The sequence below is a fragment of the Oncorhynchus nerka genome, unplaced genomic scaffold, assembly GCF_034236695.1.
Source record: "Oncorhynchus nerka isolate Pitt River unplaced genomic scaffold, Oner_Uvic_2.0 unplaced_scaffold_1183, whole genome shotgun sequence".
NCBI classification, from domain to species: Eukaryota; Metazoa; Chordata; class Actinopteri; order Salmoniformes; family Salmonidae; genus Oncorhynchus; species Oncorhynchus nerka.
Window position 1 is genome coordinate 1 of NW_027040148.1, and position 18422 is coordinate 18422.

The following is an 18422-nucleotide window of genomic DNA, read 5'->3' on the forward strand; positions in this document are numbered from 1 at the left end:
TGATGGAGTGCTGGGATCTGATGGAGTGCTGGGATGGAGTGCTGATGGAGTGCTGGGAGTGCTGGGATCTGATGGAGTGCTGGGATCTGATGGAGTGCTGGGATCTGATGGAGTGCTGGGATGGAGTGCTGATGGAGTGCTGGGATATGATGGAGTGCTGATGGAGTGCTGATGGAGTGCTGGGATGGAGTGCTGAGGGTCTGATGGAGTGCTGGGATCTGATGGAGTGCTGGGATCTGGGAGTGCTGATGATGAGTGCTGGGATCTGATGGAGTGCTGAGATCTGATGGAGTGCTGGGATCATGGATGCTGGGAGTGCTGGGAGTGCTGGGATGAGTGCTGGGGTCTGATGGAGTGCTGGGATCTGATGGATGGAGTGCTGGGCTGGGATGGGATATGGATGGAGATGGAGTGCTGGGATCTGATGGAGTGCTGGGATCTGATGGAGTCTGATGGAGTGCTGGGATCTGATGAGTGCTGATCTGATGGAGTGCTGGATCTGATGGAGTGCTGGGATGGATGATGGAGTGCTGGGATGGATGGAGTGCTGGGATCATGATGGAGTGCTGGGATGCTGATGGAGTGCTGATGGAGTGATGGGATGATGGAGTGCTGGGATCTGATGGAGTGCTGGGATATGATGGAGTGCTGGGATATGATGGAGTGCTGGGATGGATGATGGAGTGCTGGGATGGATGATGGAGTGATGGGATCTGATGGAGTGCTGGGATCTAAAGGAGTGCTGGGATCTGATGGAGTGCTGGGGTCTGATGGAGTGCTGGGACATGATGGAGTGCTGGGGTATGATGGAGTGCTGGGACATGATGGAGTGCTGGGATATGATGGAGTGCTGGGATCTGATGGAGTGCTGGGACATGATGGAGTGCTGGGACATGATGGAGTGCTGGGATCGGATGATTTGAGGATTGAAAATGCTTTCCTCCATGAAAGTAGTAGTTGAACTGGAATGACCCAGACTCTGCATTGTAGTGTAGTAATAATAAACTCCAGTGTTGAACCCCTGCAGGTATTAGTGTTTAAACAACTAGACTTCACGTGTGGCCAGATGTTTACCAGAACCAGCCTGCATACTAGATGATGGATGGATTATTAAATTGGTTGTTTTTTTTAATCGCTCACCTGCAGCATGAACTCCATGCTGATCCTGTTCTCAATGAGCCTCATGACCAGGTGGGCTTTACACTGGAACATCTTATAGTACTTCCAGGACAGGGTGTGAGGGTGCTTGATGGAGAAGTGGAGGTGAGGGGTAGGGCTAAGAGAGGGAGAGACAAGAGGGAGGGAGGGGGAGTGAGGGATGAGGAGAAAGGTGAGATGAGAGGGAGAGTAGGGAGAAAGAGAGGAGAGAGAGGAGAGAGGGAGGGATGAGGAGAAAGAGAGATGAGAAGGGGGAGGGAGGGAGAAAGAAAGAGATGAGAAGGGGGAGGGAGAGAGGGAGAAAGAGAGGAGAGAGAGAGGAGAGAGTGAGGGATGAGGAGAAAGAGAGATGAGAGGGGGGAGGGAGAGAGAGAGGAGAGAGAGGGATGAGGAGAAAGAGAGATGAGAAGGGGGAGGGAGGGAGAAAGAGAGAGATGAGAGGGGGGGGGATTAAAATCAGAAAAGAAAATCTACTTCTCAACAACAACTCATTCCATCTTCCCTCCTTCTCCTCAGCTTGTAAACTGTAGCAACTTTAAGATAAACTACAACGTGAAGTTACTAGCCAAGTCATTGACAGGCGGTACACAGACAGGCGTAAGTGTTGGCATAACGTGTCGATAGCTCTCCAAGCCCACTCAAGGAGCGAGAGAAAGAGGTCTGATTTATGACAAACACTTGAGACGGTGCCAGCGGTTTATTGGGCTGGAATGAATAAACTCCACTCTTCACTTGTTGTTTTACTCTCAGACAGCGTTGGAAATCTTTACATCGGCATATACGTTTTTAATTAAAACTAGAACACCACTTCTCTGTGAGAGATACAGGTTTGTAAACCAACACCCTCAACAGCAGTAGCAACAGGAATGTCTAACCTGTCATTTACTTGCTACTAGGTGGTTTTCGACTGGTAGAACAGACAACACATTCATCAGCCGCATTGGAGCCACAAATCAAAGTGTGTTGACACCGAAAGTAAGAGGTTATTTAAGCAATAAGGCACGAGGGGGTGTGGTATACGGCCAATATACCACGGCTAAGGGCTGCTCTTGACCACAACGCATCGCGGAGAGCCTGGACACAGCCGTGGTATATTGTCCATATACCACAAACCACCGAGGTGCCTTATTGCTGTTATAAACTGGACAGCAACATAATTAGAGCAGTAAAAACACACGTTTTGTCAAACCCGGGGGGATACGGGTCAGCCAATCAGCATTCAGGGGTCGAACCACCCAGTTTAAAACAGATACATCAGCCTCATTGGAGCCACATATCAAAGTGTGTTGACACTGAAAGTAGGTGGTTCTCATGCAATACATCAGCCATGTTAAATGACCATTCCAACCAACAGGGAGCTGCTCTCACTTGTCCTTGTCTTTGCCTCCACCGAAGGTCGGGTGTAAGAGAACTCCTCCCATCTTCAGCTCGTACTCCACCATCTTGTCCAGTTCCTGAGGGAAAACCACACTTTATATAGTAATGTGTTTATTTGGCAGAATGGGACCAGCATAACCAATATAGTCATGTGTTCATTTAGCAGAATGGGACCAGCATAACCAATATAGTCATGTGTTTATTTAGCAGAATGGGACCAGCATAACCAATATAGTCATGTGTTCATTTAGCAGAATGGGACCAGCATAACCAATATAGTAATGTGTTTATTTTAGCAGAATGGGACCAGCATAACCAATATAGTCATGTGTTTATTTTAGCATTTAGCAGAATGGGACCAGCATAACCAATATAGTAATGTGTTTATTTTAGCAGTGGGACCAGCATAACCAATATAGTAATGTGTTTATTTTAGCAGTGGGACCAGCATAACCAATATAGTCATGTGTTCATTTAGCAGAATGGGACCAGCATAACCAATATAGTAATGTGTTTATTTTAGCAGTGGGACCAGCATAACCAATATAGTCATGTGTTTATTTTAGCAGAATGGGACCAGCATAACCAATATAGTCATGTGTTTATTTAGCAGAATGGGACCAGCATAACCAATATAGTCATGTGTTTATTTTAGCAGTGGGACCAGCATAACCAATATAGTCATGTGTTTATTTTAGCAGTGGGACCAGCATTATTTAGCAGTGGGACCAGCATAACCAATATAGTAATGTGTTTATTTTAGTCATGTGTTTAGGACCAGCATAACCATGTGTTTATTTAGCAGAATGGGACATAGTCATGTGTTTATTTTACCAGCATCCAATATAGTCATGTGTTTTTTTTGGCAGATAGTATGGGACCAGCATAACCAATATAGTCATGTGTTTATTTTAGCAGTGGGACCAGCATAACCAATATAGTAGTGTAACTGTGTTTATTTTGACCAGTGGGACCAGCATAACCAATATAGTCATGTGACCATTTAGCAGTGGGACCAGCATAACCAATATAGTAGTATGTGTTTATTTTGAGCAGAATGGGACCAGCATAACCAATATAGTCATGTGTTTATTTAGCAGTGGGACCAGCATAACCAATGTCATGTGTTCCAGTGGGACCACCTATCTCATGTTTTATTTAGCAGAATGGGACCAGCCCTACCCCAATCACGGCCATGTGTTTATTTGCACTAGCAGAATCCACCCCTACCTACCCAGTGGAGCTGGTTCCACTCCCTACCTCTCTGACCCAGTGGAGTCATGTTCCACTTACCTTCTGACCCAGTGGAGGTACTGGTTCCACTCCCTACCTCTCTGACCCAGTAGGTACCAATTTAGTCCATGTGTTTATTTTGACCCAGTGGAGGGACCACCCCTACCTCTCTGACCCAGTGGAGGTAATCCCTACCAGTGGAGGTACTGGTTCCACCCCCCTACCTCCCAGTGGGGCACCAGCATAATCCAGGGAGGTACTGGTTCCACTCCCTACCTCTCTAATTTGGAGGTACCAGTGATCCAGTGGAGGTACTGGTTCCACCCCTGTGGAGGTACTGGTTCCACCCCCTACCTCTCTGATCCAGTGGAGGTACTGGTTCCACCCCCTACCTCTCTGATCCAGTGGAGGTACTGGTTCCACCCCCTACCTCTCTAATCCAGTGGAGGTACTGGTTCCACCCCCTACCTCTCTAATCCAGTGGAGGTACTGGTTCCACCCCCTACCTCTCTAATCCAGTGGAGGTACTGGTTCCACTCCCTATTTCTAATCCAGTGGAGACCACTGGTTCCACCCTACCTCTGATCCAGTGGAGGTACTGGTTCCACCCCTACCTCTTTGATCCAGTGGAGGTACTGGTTCCACCCCTACCTCTTAATCCAGTGGAGGTACTGGTTCCACCCCTACCTCTCTAATCCAGTGGAGGTACTGGTTCCACCCCTACCTCTTTGATCCAGTGAAGGTACTGGTTCCACTTTACCTCTTTGACCCAGTTGAGGTACTGGTTACACCCCTACCTCTTTGATCCAGTGGAGGTACTGGTTACACCACCTCTCTAATCCAGTGGAGTCTGGTTCCATCCCCTACCTCTTTGATCCAGTGGAGGTACTGGTTCCACCCCTTACCTCTTTGATCCAGTGGAGGTACTGGTTCCACTCCCTACCTCTTTGATCCAGTGGAGGTACTGGTTCCACCCCCTACCTCTTTGATCCAGTTGAGGTACTGGTTCCACCCCCTACCTCTTTGATCCAGTGGAGGTACTGGTTACACCCCCTACCTCTCTAATCCAGTGGAGGTACTGGTTCCATCCCCTACCTCTTTGATCCAGTGGAGGTACTGGTTCCACCCCTTACCTCTTTGATCCAGTGGAGGTACTGGTTCCACTCCCTACCTCTTTGATCCAGTGGAGGTACTGGATCCACCCCCTACCTCTTTGATCCAGTGGAGGTACTGGTTCCACCCCCTACCTCTTTGATCCAGTGGAGGTACTGGTTCCACTCCCTACCTCTTTGACCCAGTTGAGGTACTGGTTCCACCCCCTACCTCTCTGATCCAGTGGAGGTACTGGTTCCACCCCCTACCTCTCTGACCCAGTGGAGGTACTGGTTCCACCCCCTACCTCTCTGACCCAGTGGAGGTACTGGTTCCACCCCCTACCTCTCTAATCCAGTGGAGGTACTGTTTCCACCCCCTACCTCTCTGATCCAGTGGAGGTACTGGTTCCACCCCCTACCTCTTTGATCCAATGGAGGTACTGGTTCCACCCCCTACCTCTCTAATCCAGTGGAGGTACTGTTTCCACCCCCTACCTCTCTGATCCAATGGCGGTACTGGTTCCACCCCCTACCTCTTTGATCCAATGGCGGTACTGGTTCCACCCCCTACCTCTTTGATCCAGTGGAGGTACTGGTTCCACCCCCTACCTCTCTAATCCAGTGGAGGTACTGGTTCCACCCCCTACCTCTCTGATCCAGTGGAGGTACTGGTTCCACCCCCTACCTCTTTGATCCAGTGGAGGTACTGGTTCCACCCCCTACCTCTCTGATCCAGTGGAGGTACTGGTTCCACCCCCTACCTCTCTGATCCAGTGGAGGTACTGGTTCCACCCCCTACCTCTCTAATTCAGTGGAGGTACTGGTTCCACCCCCTACCTCTCTGATCCAGTGGAGGTACTGGTTCCACCCCCTACCTCTTTGATCCAGTGGAGGTACTGGTTCCACCCCTACCTCTCTGATCCAGTGGAGGTACTGGTTCCACCCCCTACCTCTCTGATCCAGTGGAGGTACTGGTTCCACCCCCTACCTCTCTAATCCAGTGGAGGTACTGGTTCCACCCCCTACCTCTCTAATCCAGTGGAGGTACTGGTTCCACCCCCTACCTCTCTAATCCAGTGGAGGTACTGGTTCCACTCCCTACCTCTCTAATCCAGTGGAGGTACTGGTTCCACTCCCTACCTCTGATCCAGTGGAGGTACTGGTTCCACCCCCTACCTCTTTGATCCAGTGGAGGTACTGGTTCCACCCCCTACCTCTTTAATCCAGTGGAGGTACTGGTTCCACCCCCTACCTCTCTAATCCAGTGGAGGTACTGGTTCCACCCCCTACCTCTTTGATCCAGTGAAGGTACTGGTTCCACTCCCTACCTCTTTGACCCAGTTGAGGTACTGGTTACACCCCCTACCTCTTTGATCCAGTGGAGGTACTGGTTACACCCCCTACCTCTCTAATCCAGTGGAGGTACTGGTTCCATCCCCTACCTCTTTGATCCAGTGGAGGTACTGGTTCCACCCCTTACCTCTTTGATCCAGTGGAGGTACTGGTTCCACTCCCTACCTCTTTGATCCAGTGGAGGTACTGGTTCCACCCCCTACCTCTTTGATCCAGTTGAGGTACTGGTTCCACCCCCTACCTCTTTGATCCAGTGGAGGTACTGGTTACACCCCCTACCTCTCTAATCCAGTGGAGGTACTGGTTCCATCCCCTACCTCTTTGATCCAGTGGAGGTACTGGTTCCACCCCTTACCTCTTTGATCCAGTGGAGGTACTGGTTCCACTCCCTACCTCTTTGATCCAGTGGAGGTACTGGTTCCACCCCCTACCTCTTTGATCCAGTGGAGGTACTGGTTCCACCCCCTACCTCTTTGATCCAGTGGAGGTACTGGTTCCACTCCCTACCTCTTTGACCCAGTGGAGGTACTGGTTCCACCCCCTACCTCTCTAATCCAGTGGAGGTACTGGTTCCACCCCCTACCTCTTTGATCCAGTGGAGGTACTGGTTCCACCCCCTACCTCTCTGATCCAGTGGAGGTACTGGTTCCACCCCCTACCTCTCTGATCCAGTGGAGGTACTGGTTCCACCCCTACCTCTTTGATCCAATGGAGGTACTGGTTCCACCCCCTACCTCTTTGATCCAGTGGAGGTACTGGTTCCACCCCCTACCTCTCTAATCCAGTGGAGGTACTGGTTCCACCCCTACCTCTTTGATCCAGTGGAGGTACTGGTTCCACCCCCTACCTCTCTGATCCAGTGGAGGTACTGGTTCCACCCCCTACCTCTTTGATCCAGTGGAGGTACTGGTTCCACCCCCTACCTCTCTGATCCAGTGGAGGTACTGTTTCCACCCCCTACCTCTCTGATCCAGTGGAGGTACTGGTTCCACCCCCTACCTCTTTGATCCAATGGCGGTACTGGTTCCACCCCCTACCTCTTTGACCCAATGGAGGTACTGGTTCCACCCCCTACCTCTTTGATCCAATGGCGGTACTGGTTCACTCCAAAGGTCTTCTTCAGGTACAGACCATAGATGTAGCCAGAGATCCCCTTCAGCACCCACTCATCAGCCCTACAGAACACAGACCAGACAACAGGTAAGGCGATTGGCCAGACGACACACAATGACTTCATTTTAACCAGTTTGGCAGACATTTACTAACTTACCTTTTATTGCACGCACACACACACACACAGAGAGAGAGAGAGAGAGAAACAATATACTTTCTTCAACCATGGTGGTTTTAGACTAATTTAATGAATACTGGCCGTAGCTTCATGTAATGAGATGAAATCATGTGAAAATCTGTAACACACAGAAAGTGCTAAACCTCTCTTTACAAGCTGGATACGAGCGCAGTTTCAGAAAACAATCTGACTTCAATTACAGGCTTGAAAAGAAATGACACCACAAGATGAATTGCAAGCAGGTGACGGGTCTTTCGTATCAAAAAGAGAAAGGCCTGTTCGACTTCTCCGAGGTCTTACACAACTGGGGCTTTTTCTACAAGAAAAATTAAATAAGACTAAGTGGAGCTTCCACATCTGACTCAGTTTTAAACACTTAATGAGACAGGGGGTCCATTGTTTGCAGTGATCCTTTGAAGACGTTGTGAAACCTCAGCCTCCCCAACTGACAGCAGCAGCACTTTTGCCCCCCCCCCCAGCTGTAGACACGTTGCCAAACACATACACAGATTCATCATACTGAGACACTCTCAGCTATGCCAAAGCTTTGCTCAATTTATGCCTGGTACTGAATACGATGATGAAATAGAATTTCAATAATCTCTCTGTACCAGACTTCTAGAAATCTGGATAAGAACCCACAGTTACCACGCTGTTCTTAGGAAACAAATCCAAATAACACCGACGAGCTCCTAGGTTACCGACGAGCTCCTAGGTTACCGACGAGCTCCTAGGTCACCGACGAGCTCCTAGGTCACCGACGAGCTCATAGGTCACCGACGAGCTCATAGGTCACCGACGAGCTCATAGGTCACCGACGAGCTCCTAGGTTGAACCAGGAGTGCTTCTTACGTTTGACGTGTGTGTGTGAGAGAGTGTGTGTGTGAGAGAGTGTGTGTGTGTGAGAGAGTGTGTGTGAGAGAGTGTGTGTGTGTGTGAGAGAGTGTGTGTGTGTGGTGTCTGTAGGCCGCTCCACCCCTCCACTATATTCCATCAGGTATTACTCAGTACGTTACTCACCAGGACATCCTGGAGATGAAGCAGCCAAAGAACTGCTGGGCCAGGGCCTGAGCTAAACACTGTCTGGTCAGGGGGGTCTGGTCTATGATCATGGCACTGTGGAGCAGATTAGTACTGAGAGGAGAGAGGAAGAGACGGGTAAGGGAGAGAGATGGGCGAGAGAGAGAGAGAGGGATAAGGGAGAGGGGAAGAGAGAGAGACGGGCGAGAGAGAGCGGGATAAGGGAGAGGGGAAGAGAGAGAGACGGGCGAGAGAGAGAGAGGGATAAGGGAGAGGGGAAGAGAGAGAGACGGGGAAGAGAGAGAGACGGGCGAGAGAGAGCGGGATAAGGGAGAGGGGAAGAGAGAGAGACGGGCGAGAGAGAGCGGGATAAGGGAGAGGGGAAGAGAGAGAGACGGGCGAGAGAGAGCGGGATAAGGGAGAGGGGAAGAGAGAGAGACGGGCGAGAGAGAGCAGGATAAGGGAGAGGGGAAGAGAGAGAGACGGGCGAGAGAGAGCGGGATAAGCGAGAGGGGGTGAGGGAGAAGAAAAACCATGTTCAGTTTGACTTGTGCCAAAACAAGTCAGCATTATGAAAAGTGAAAGCGAGAAGTGAATGGTTGAGGAAAGCTGTTCTTTGTCACCGAGGGAAACTGCAAAAGCACCTGAGGTGCAGGTCTTAACCGAGTTAATATTGACGTAATAAATCAGAATTTAATTGGACCTCCCAAACGAAATATTTTCAGTGACAAACTCGTGGAAAATGTAAAACGTTAAAACAAACAAACAGTGAGAAGTTTCCACAATACAATGTAAATATCCAAACGTTGTGAAACATCGTTCTAAAGTAAAAATGTGTTGTTGATGGGAGAGTAAAAGCCACATAAAGAACGGCATCAGGACTAGACACAAGAGACTGTAGCCACCTGAAGATGCTCATGGACGCGTAGGAAGACACCTGGACGTAGGCCTCGTCCACAAACACAGTCTTGAAGCAGGAGTAAGGATATCGACAGGTCAGGATCTCCTCGTAGAACTCAAAGATCTCATGCAGGTAGGACATGGAGTGCTTCAACAGGGGCAGGAGCTGGGGTAAACAGAAGTGGGTGACCTGGGGAAAGGGGAAATATCTTTAACAGGTGTCAACGCAGCAACACTACAGAGGTTCCCTCTGAGACACTCTCAGCTATGCCAAAGCTTTGCTCAATTTCTGCCTGGTACTGAATACGATGATGAAATAGAATTTCAATAATCTCTCTGTACCAGACTTCTAGAAATCTGGATAAGAACCCACAGTTACCACGCTGTTCTTAGGAAACAAATCCAAATAACACGGACGAGCTCCTAGGTTACCGACGAGCTCCTAGGTTACCGACGAGCTCCTAGGTTACCGACGAGCTCCTAGGTTACCGACGAGCTCCTAGGTTACAGACGAGCTCCTAGGTTACCGACGAGCTCCTAGGTTACAGACGAGCTCCTAGGTTACCGACGAGCTCCTAGGTTACCGACGAGCTCCTAGGTTACCGACGAGCTCCTAGGTTACAGACGAGCTCCTAGGTTACCGACGAGCTCCTAGGTTACCGACGAGCTCCTAGGTTACCCGACGAGGCGGGGGGGATACACTTATTCTGTTGCTGTTGTATTCTATTCTATCCAAATGTATATTTGAAGAGAAACCATCTTGGACAATATGTCAGCATCGCACGCCGAGTTTCCCAGACTGATTCACACATCCTTGACGCTGCTTCAACTTACACAGTATAATGAGTCATTCTCCACCTAGTGGTCGTAGGTGGAAAGGAAATCTGCTTAAATACACACTGAGTGGACAAAACATTAAGAACACCTGCTAGTTCCATGACATAGACTGACCAGGTGAATGGATTGTGTGTGTGTCATTCAGAGGGTGAAAGGGTAAGACAAAAGATGTCAGTGCCTTTGAACCGGGTATGGTAGTAGGTGCCAGGCGCACCGGTTTGTGTCAAGAACTGCAACGCTGCTGGGTTTTTCAGACACACAACAGTTTCCCGTGTGGATCAAGAATGGTCCACCACCCAAAGGACATCCAGCCAATTTGACACAACTGTGGGAAGCATTGGAGTCAACATGGGCCAGCATCCCTGTGGAACGCTTTCAACACCTTGTAGAGTCCATGCCCCGACGAAGGTGTTCCTAATGTTTTGTACACTCAGTGTAAATATGTCAACATATTTTACCCAACATGGTTGCCTGCCTCTACGGGCTTCTACTAAATCCATTCTCCTTTCAGAACACCCTACTGGCTTCTAGTAAATCCATTCAGAACACCCTACTGGCTTCTACTAAATCCATTCAGAACACCCTACTGGCTTCTACTAAATCCATTCAGAACACCCTACTTACTGGCTTCTACTAAATCCATTCAGAACACCCTACTGGCTTCTACTAAATCCATTCTCCATTCAGAACACCCTACTTACTGGCTTCTACTAAATCCATTCAGAACACCCTACTGGCTTCTACTAAATCCATTCAGAACACCCTACTTACTGGCTTCTACTAAATCCATTCAGAACACCCTACTGGCTTCTACTAAATCCATTCTCCTTTCAGAACACCCTACTGGCTTCTACTAAATCCATTCAGAACATCCTACTGGCTTCTACTAAATCCATTCAGAACACCCTACTGGCTTCTACTAAATCCATTCAGAACATCCTACTGGCTTCTACTAAATCCATTTTCCTTTCAGAACACCCTACTGGCTCCTACTAAATCCATTCTCCTTTCACAACACCCTACTGGCTTCTACTAAATCCATTCTCCTTTCAGAACACCCTACTGGCTTCTACTAAATCCCTTCTCCTTTCAGAACACTCTACTGGCTTCTACTAAATCCATTCTCCTTTCAGAACACCCTACTGGCTTCTACTAAATCCATTATCCTTTCAGAACACCCTACTGGCTTCTACTAAATCCATTCTCCTTTCAGAACACCCTACTGGCTTCTACTAAATCCATTATCCTTTCAGAACACCCTACTGGCTTCTACTAAATCCATTCTCCTTTCATAACACCCTACTGGCTTCTACTAAATCCATTCAGAACACACTACTGGCTTCTACTAAATCCACTCTCCTTTCAGAACACCCTACTGGCTTCTACTAAATCCATTCTCCTTTCAGAACACCCTACTGGCTTCTACTAAATCCATTCAGAACACCCTACTGGCTTCTACTAAATCCATTCAGAACACCCTACTGGCTTCTACTAAATCCATTCTCCTTTCAGAACACCCTACTGGCTTCTACTAAATCCACTCTCCTTTCAGAACACACTACTGGCTTCTACTAAATCCATTCTCCTTTCAGAACATACTACTGGCTTCTACTAAATCCATTCAGAACACCCTACTGGCTTCTACTAAATCCATTACTGGCTTCTACTAAATCCATTCTCCTTTCAGAACACCCTACTGGCTTCTACTAAATCCATTCTCCTTTCAGAACACCCTACTGGCTTCTACTAAATCCATTCTCCTTTCAGAACACCCTACTGGCTTCTACTAAATCCATTCTCCTTTCAGAACACCCTACTGGCTTCTACTAAATCCATTCTCCTTTCAGAACACCCTACTGGCTTCTACTAAATCCACCAGAACACCCTACTGGCTTCTTCTAAATCCATTCTCCTTTCAGAACACCCTACTGGCTTCTACTAAATCCATTCCTTAGAACACCCTACTGGCTTCTACTAAATCCATTCTCCTTTCAGAACACCCTACTGGCTTCTACTAAATCCATTCAGAACACCCTACTGGCTTCTACTAAATTCAGAACACCCTACTGGCTTCTACTAAATCCATTCTCCTTTCAGAACACCCTACTGGCTTCTACTAAATCCACTCTCCTTTCAGAACACACTACTGGCTTCTACTAAATCCATTCTCCTTTCAGAACATACTACTGGCTTCTACTAAATCCATTCAGAACACCCTACTGGCTTCTACTAAATCCATTCTCCTTTCAGAACACCCTACTGGCTTCTACTAAATCCATTCTCCTTTCAGAACACCCTACTGGCTTCTACTAAATCCATTCTCCTTTCAGAACACCCTACTGGCTTCTACTAAATCCATTCAGAACACCCTACTGGCTTCTACTAAATCCATTCAGAACACCCTACTGGCTTCTACTAAATCCATTCAGAACACCCTACTGGCTTCTACTAAATCCATTCTCCTTTCAGAACACCCTACTGGCTCCTACTAAATCCATTCTCCATTCAGAACACCCTACCGGCTTCTACTAAATCCACTCTCCTTTCAGAACACCCTACTGGCTTCTACTAAATCCATTCAGAACACCCTACTGGCTTCTACTAAATCCACTCTCCTTTCAGAACACACTACTGGCTTCTACTAAATCCATTCTCCTTTCAGAACACCCTACTGGCTCCTACTAAATCCATTCTCCATTCAGAACACCCTACCGGCTTCTACTAAATCCACTCTCCTTTCAGAACACCCTACTGGCTTCTACTAAATCCATTCAGAACACCCTACTGGCTTCTACTAAATCCACTCTCCTTTCAGAACACCCTACTGGCTTCTACTAAATCCACTCTCCTTTCAGAACACACTACTGGCTTCTACTAAATCCATTCTACTTTCATAACACCCTACTGGCTTCTACTAAATCCATTCAGAACACACTACTGGCTTCTACTAAATCCACTCTCCTTTCAGAACACCCTACTGGCTTCTACTAAATCCACTCTCCTTTCAGAACACACTACTGGCTTCTACTATATCCATTCTCCTTTCAGAACACCCTACTGGCTTCTACTATATCCATTCTCCTTTCAGAACATCCTACTGGCTTCTACTAAATCCATTCTCCTTTCAGAACACACTACTGGCTTCTACTATATCCATTCTCCTTTCAGAACACCCTACTGGCTTCTACTAAATCCATTCTCCTTTCAGAACACACTACTCTACGGGCATCTACTAAATACATTGTGATGGGTAATGCTGGGTTTCTATGCAATGCTTTTCCACACACACAGTACCTCATGCATGTAGGGGTCGACCAGGATCTCAAAGGGCCCGACAGACAGTGAGATGTTGGAGGCGGCGGTGGGGATGGGGAGGACGTAGTGGAAGGTCTTCTTCCTCATGTCATGGGTATAGACAGTCTCTACCAAGTCCCCACAGGACACAGCTACCATAGATGCATCCACTGTGAACTCCAGCTTCCAGGTGCACAGCTCAGAGTACGAGTCCACACAGGGGAACCAGAACCTGGGAGAGGAAGGCCGGTGGACCAGAGTGTAGGTAGTCAAGGAGCAAGGAAGGATGAGGCTTGTGACAACATATCTGATAGTATTACATAGAGGAGAATGAGAGGGAAAGAAAGCGAGAGAGTAGAGAGAATGACAGAGAGAAAGTAGAGAGAGAATGACAGAGACAGAGAACAGGGAGAGACAGAACAGGGAGAGAGAGAGAATGACATAGAGAAAGAGAAGATAGAGGAGAAAGAGAGAGGGAGAAAGAGAGAGAGAATGACAGAGAGAGACACTAGGCCAGCCATCTCAATATGACATCAATCAATGTCTCCCTCCCCACCTTGTGGAGTTCTGGTATCCGAAGGAGAAGACGTGTGCTCCTCTCTCAGCCATGCTCCCCTCTACGTCAGGCACCACAAAGTGAAGGCCTCCTTTAGGCTGGTCCAGAGAGAACTCTATGTACACCTTCAGCACATTCATCTCTGAAGACATAGAAACAGTCATTTATTTACAGGGCACTAAGTTCAATTGTACATAAACAATACTTTAAAGCTTCCTGATGCTATGCATTAAGCTAAGAGCATTGCAGGACATTAGCCTGGTTCCAGGTGTGTTGGTACTATATAAACAGATCGAGGACCAACCGGGCTATCAGAATACGCCTTGAACCTTTATATTCAAACTACAGACCCGAGACTCAAGTCCCAAGTCCCAAGACTCAAGTCAGATGCAACGGAGGTCAGTCATTCACCAAAGAAGGTCATAACGTAGATGAACCCAATTCAGAGACAACATTTGACTGGAACAAGACGAGGTTCTGTATTTACCATCTCCTTGCTTCCACAGCTCCGAGGGGACTTTGATGACCAGCTCGCCGTGTCCTGCATCTGGGTCCACAGCACTGACTGCTGCTGTGTAGGCACTGGAGAAATAGTTCAGGTTCCTCCTGCAAGGGACAGGGCAGAGAGGAGGAGGAGGTGAGGACTTACTGCAGGACAGTGTTCTGAAAGTAGTTGTGTAATACAAGGGGGTGAATCTCAAGTCTTCTCCTTGATTCCTCCTGTCCTCCTCACTCAACTTCACACACATTTATGTCATTCAGCAGGAACTCTTATCCAGAGCAACTTAGTGTGCCTTCCACTAAGGTAGATAGAACAACCACACATACCAGTCATTGTTTCTTGTGAAAACATCAAAAAGAACCAAGGAGAATATTGGGAGGATGGAGATGTACTGGAGGATGGAGATGTACTGGAGGATGGAGATGTACTGTTGGAGATGTACTGGAGGATGGAGAAGTACTGGAGGATGGAGATGTACTGGAGGATGGAGATGTACTGGAGGATAGAGATGTACTGGAGGATAGAGATGTACTGGAGGATAGAGATGTACTGGAGGATGGAGATGTACTGGAGGATGGAGATGTACTGGAGGATGGAGAAGTACTGGAGGATGGAGATGTACTGGAGGATGGAGAAGTACTGGAGGATGGAGATGTACTGTTGGAGATGTACTGGAGGATGGAGATGTACTGTTGGAGATGTACTGAGGATGGAGATGTACTGTTGGAGATGTACTGAGGATGGAGATGTACTGTTGGAGATGTACTGGAGGATAGAGATGTACTGGAGGATAGAGATGTACTGGAGGATGGAGATGTACTGTTGGAGATGTACTGGAGGATGGAGAAGTACTGGAGGATGGAGAAGTACTGGAGGATGGAGATGTACTGGAGGATAGAGATGTACTGGAGGATAGAGATGTACTGGAGGATGGAGATGTACTGGAGGATGGAGATGTACTGGAGGATGGAGATGTACTGGAGGATGGAGATGTACTGGAGGATGGAGATGTACTGGAGGATGGAGATGTACTGGAGGATGGAGAAGTACTGGAGGATGGAGATGTATTGGAGGATGGAGAAGTACTGTTGGAGATGTACTGAGGATGGAGATGTACTGTTGGAGATGTACTGGAGGATGGAGATGTACTGGAGGATGGAGATGTACTGGAGGATGGAGATGTACTGTTGGAGATGTACTGGAGGATGGAGATGTACTGTTGGAGATGTACTGAGGATGGAGATGTACTGTTGGAGATGTACTGGAGGATGGAGAAGTACTGTTGTTTTCTGTTTCCTTCATGGAGAGTTATGAATACTAGACTGTGTGTGTATGAGGACTTACTGCTTGGACTCGTGGTGGCAGACCTCTAGAGTAGGGTCATTGTAAATGAATGGTGCTTCGAGGTCGTTGACTCGGACCCTGTAGATCCTGCACTGCTTGCTGTTGAGTTTGATCCGGTTCAGGTTGACCACAGTTGGGAAGATGGTCAGCTCCACAAAGCCCTGTCAAATAGAGGGGTGTCCCCGTTGACATGGATGAGAAACTAGACTGGTTCTACACGGCCAAATGACTAAGACCACATATTTATACTGTTGTTTTCAATGTCTCGCAGTAGAAATATGTTTGGTTCTCAGTCATGTGGCTAGGTTCTACAGATACAACAGGGATATAGCCTACAGCTAGGTTCTACAGATACAACAGGGATATAGCCTACAGCTAGGTTCTACAGATACAACGGGGATATAGTGTACAGCTAGGTTCTACAGATACAACAGGGATATAGCCTACAGCTAGGTTCTACAGATACAACATGGATATAGCCTACAGCTAGGTTCTACAGATACAACGGGGATATAGTGTACAGCTAGGTTCTACAGATACAACATGGATATAGCCTACAGCTAGGTTCTACAGATACAACAACGGGGATATAGTCTACAACTAGGTTCTACAGATACAACAACGGGGATATAGTCTACAACTAGGTTCTACAGATACAACAACAGGGATATAGCCTACAGCTAGGTTCTACAGATACAACAACGGGGATATAGTCTACAACTAGGTTCTACAGATACAACAACGGGGATATAGTCTACAACTAGGTTCTACAGATACAACAACAGGGATATAGCCTACAGCTAGGTTCTACAGATACAACAACGGGGATATAGCCTACAGCTAGGTTCTACAGATACAACAGGGATATAACTAGCATTTTATTGCGGGTACTTGGGGGAAATATAGTTAACGAATATATTTACTACGATATACTTACAATCACAGACTTTCTTTGGAAGTTGATGTTGTTGATGCAGACAACCTGGTGAGTCGTGTGGGAATAAACATGACATAACAGGTTAACACACTGAGGAATAACGGCGCTACAGTATTATATACTGTGCCAAGTAATAACTTAAGGACAAACGTGTGTGCAAAGCTAACTAAGCCAAAGGTAATAGAAAAGACTTATAATTTAAAAGGCCGCGGGCTCTCAAATCCCTTGTCCTTCTTCCTGTTCATCTTGACTTCATGCATTGATACTGTATATGAATTTAATCATGTTCGTGAACTACGGGTTTGACGCGATGGTCGTGTGGACTGGAAGGTTCTTCCTGTATCCACAAAAATATATATATATATTTCCAGTCCTAATAAATCCCAATGCAATGAGTTCATGCGCAGCGAATGTGGCGATTTAGCTAGCTAGTGCTAACGTTAGCCAGTTAACACAACACTTCCAGCCATTCTTCCCCACCGGCTATCTGTGCAATGCTATCAGTGTCTCAAACACCTTTTCCAGATATGCACGCTACCAAAGACTATCATTCAGCTTTGCAAGAATCATTTCGGTTTCAAATGAGCATTTTTGTCAATGTTGAGCTCCAAAAACATTAAACTATATCCTCTCCGTCTGAACCACAGCTCAAAGTTCTTCTTCTTCATGTTGTGATTTTAAAATGGTGGTTGACAACCAAAAGGCGCATTACCGCCACCAGCTGGACTGGAGTGTAAAATCCATTACACTTTACTCTTCGAAGTGTTGTGATTGTTGAGCGGTCGTCACGACGTACCAAATACACAAAGTCGTAAACCCCAACCCAAATTTCGACAATTTAACTTTTTAATTTATTTTAATTGTATCTTTATTTAACCAGGCAAGTCAGTTAAGAACAAATTCTTACTTTCAATGACAGCCTAGGAACAGTTATGCCTTGTTCAGGGGCAGAATGACAGATTTTTTACCTTGTCAGCTCGGGAATAGATCTTGCAACCTTTCGGTTACTAGTTCAACGCTCTAATCACTAGGTTACTTGTTTGTAACTTCTTAAAATTAGATTTTAAAACCAACCCTAACCTAAACCACACTGCTAACCTTATACCCAACCCTAACCTAAACCACACTGCTAACCTTATACCTAACCCTAACCTAAACCACACTGCTAACCTTATACCTAACCCTAACCTAAACCACACTGCTAACCTTATACCTAACCCTAACCACACTGCTGACCTTATACCTAACCCTAACCTAAACCACACTGCTAACCTTATACCTAAACCTAAACCACACTGCTAACCTTATACCTAACCCTAACCTAAACCACACTGCTAACCTTATACCTAACCCTAACCACACTGCTAACCTTATACCTAACCATAACCTAAACCACACTGCTAACCTTATACCTAACCCTAACCTAAACCACACTGCTAACCTTATACCTAACCCTAACCTAAACCACACTGCTAACCTTATACCTAACCCTAACCTAAACCACACTGCTAACCTTATACCTAACC

At 47.0% G+C, this 18422-nt stretch overlaps 1 protein-coding gene across 1 annotated transcript; it reads right to left on the bottom strand.

Annotated features, from left to right (window-relative positions):
• Positions 1-1107: 1107 nt before the first annotated feature.
• On the bottom strand, positions 1108-17583 carry LOC115120256 (transcription initiation factor TFIID subunit 2). The gene is made up of 11 exons (XM_065015985.1): positions 17092-17583; positions 16897-16951; positions 15960-16120; positions 14601-14719; positions 14114-14255; positions 13558-13789; positions 9432-9616; positions 8527-8640; positions 7291-7390; positions 2527-2612; positions 1108-1276 (listed from the first exon to the last, which is right to left on the bottom strand). Exons 1-11 carry the CDS (start codon positions 17154-17156, stop codon positions 1129-1131), a joined length of 1407 nt encoding a protein of 468 aa, XP_064872057.1. The 5' UTR covers positions 17157-17583; the 3' UTR covers positions 1108-1128.
• Positions 17584-18422: the final 839 nt, after the last annotated feature.

Coding starts and splice junctions, on each gene's coding strand:
- LOC115120256 (XM_065015985.1), bottom strand. CDS start 17,156: ATGCATGAAGTCAAGATGAACAGGAAGAAGGACAAGGGATTTGAGAGC. Junction 7,391..8,526: donor TTCATCTCCAGGATGTCCTG/GTGAGTAACGTA, acceptor TGTGTTCTGTAG/GGCTGATGAGTGGGTGCTGA. Junction 1,277..2,526: donor GGAGGCAAAGACAAGGACAA/GTGAGAGCAGCT, acceptor TCCCTCTCTTAG/CCCTACCCCTCACCTCCACT.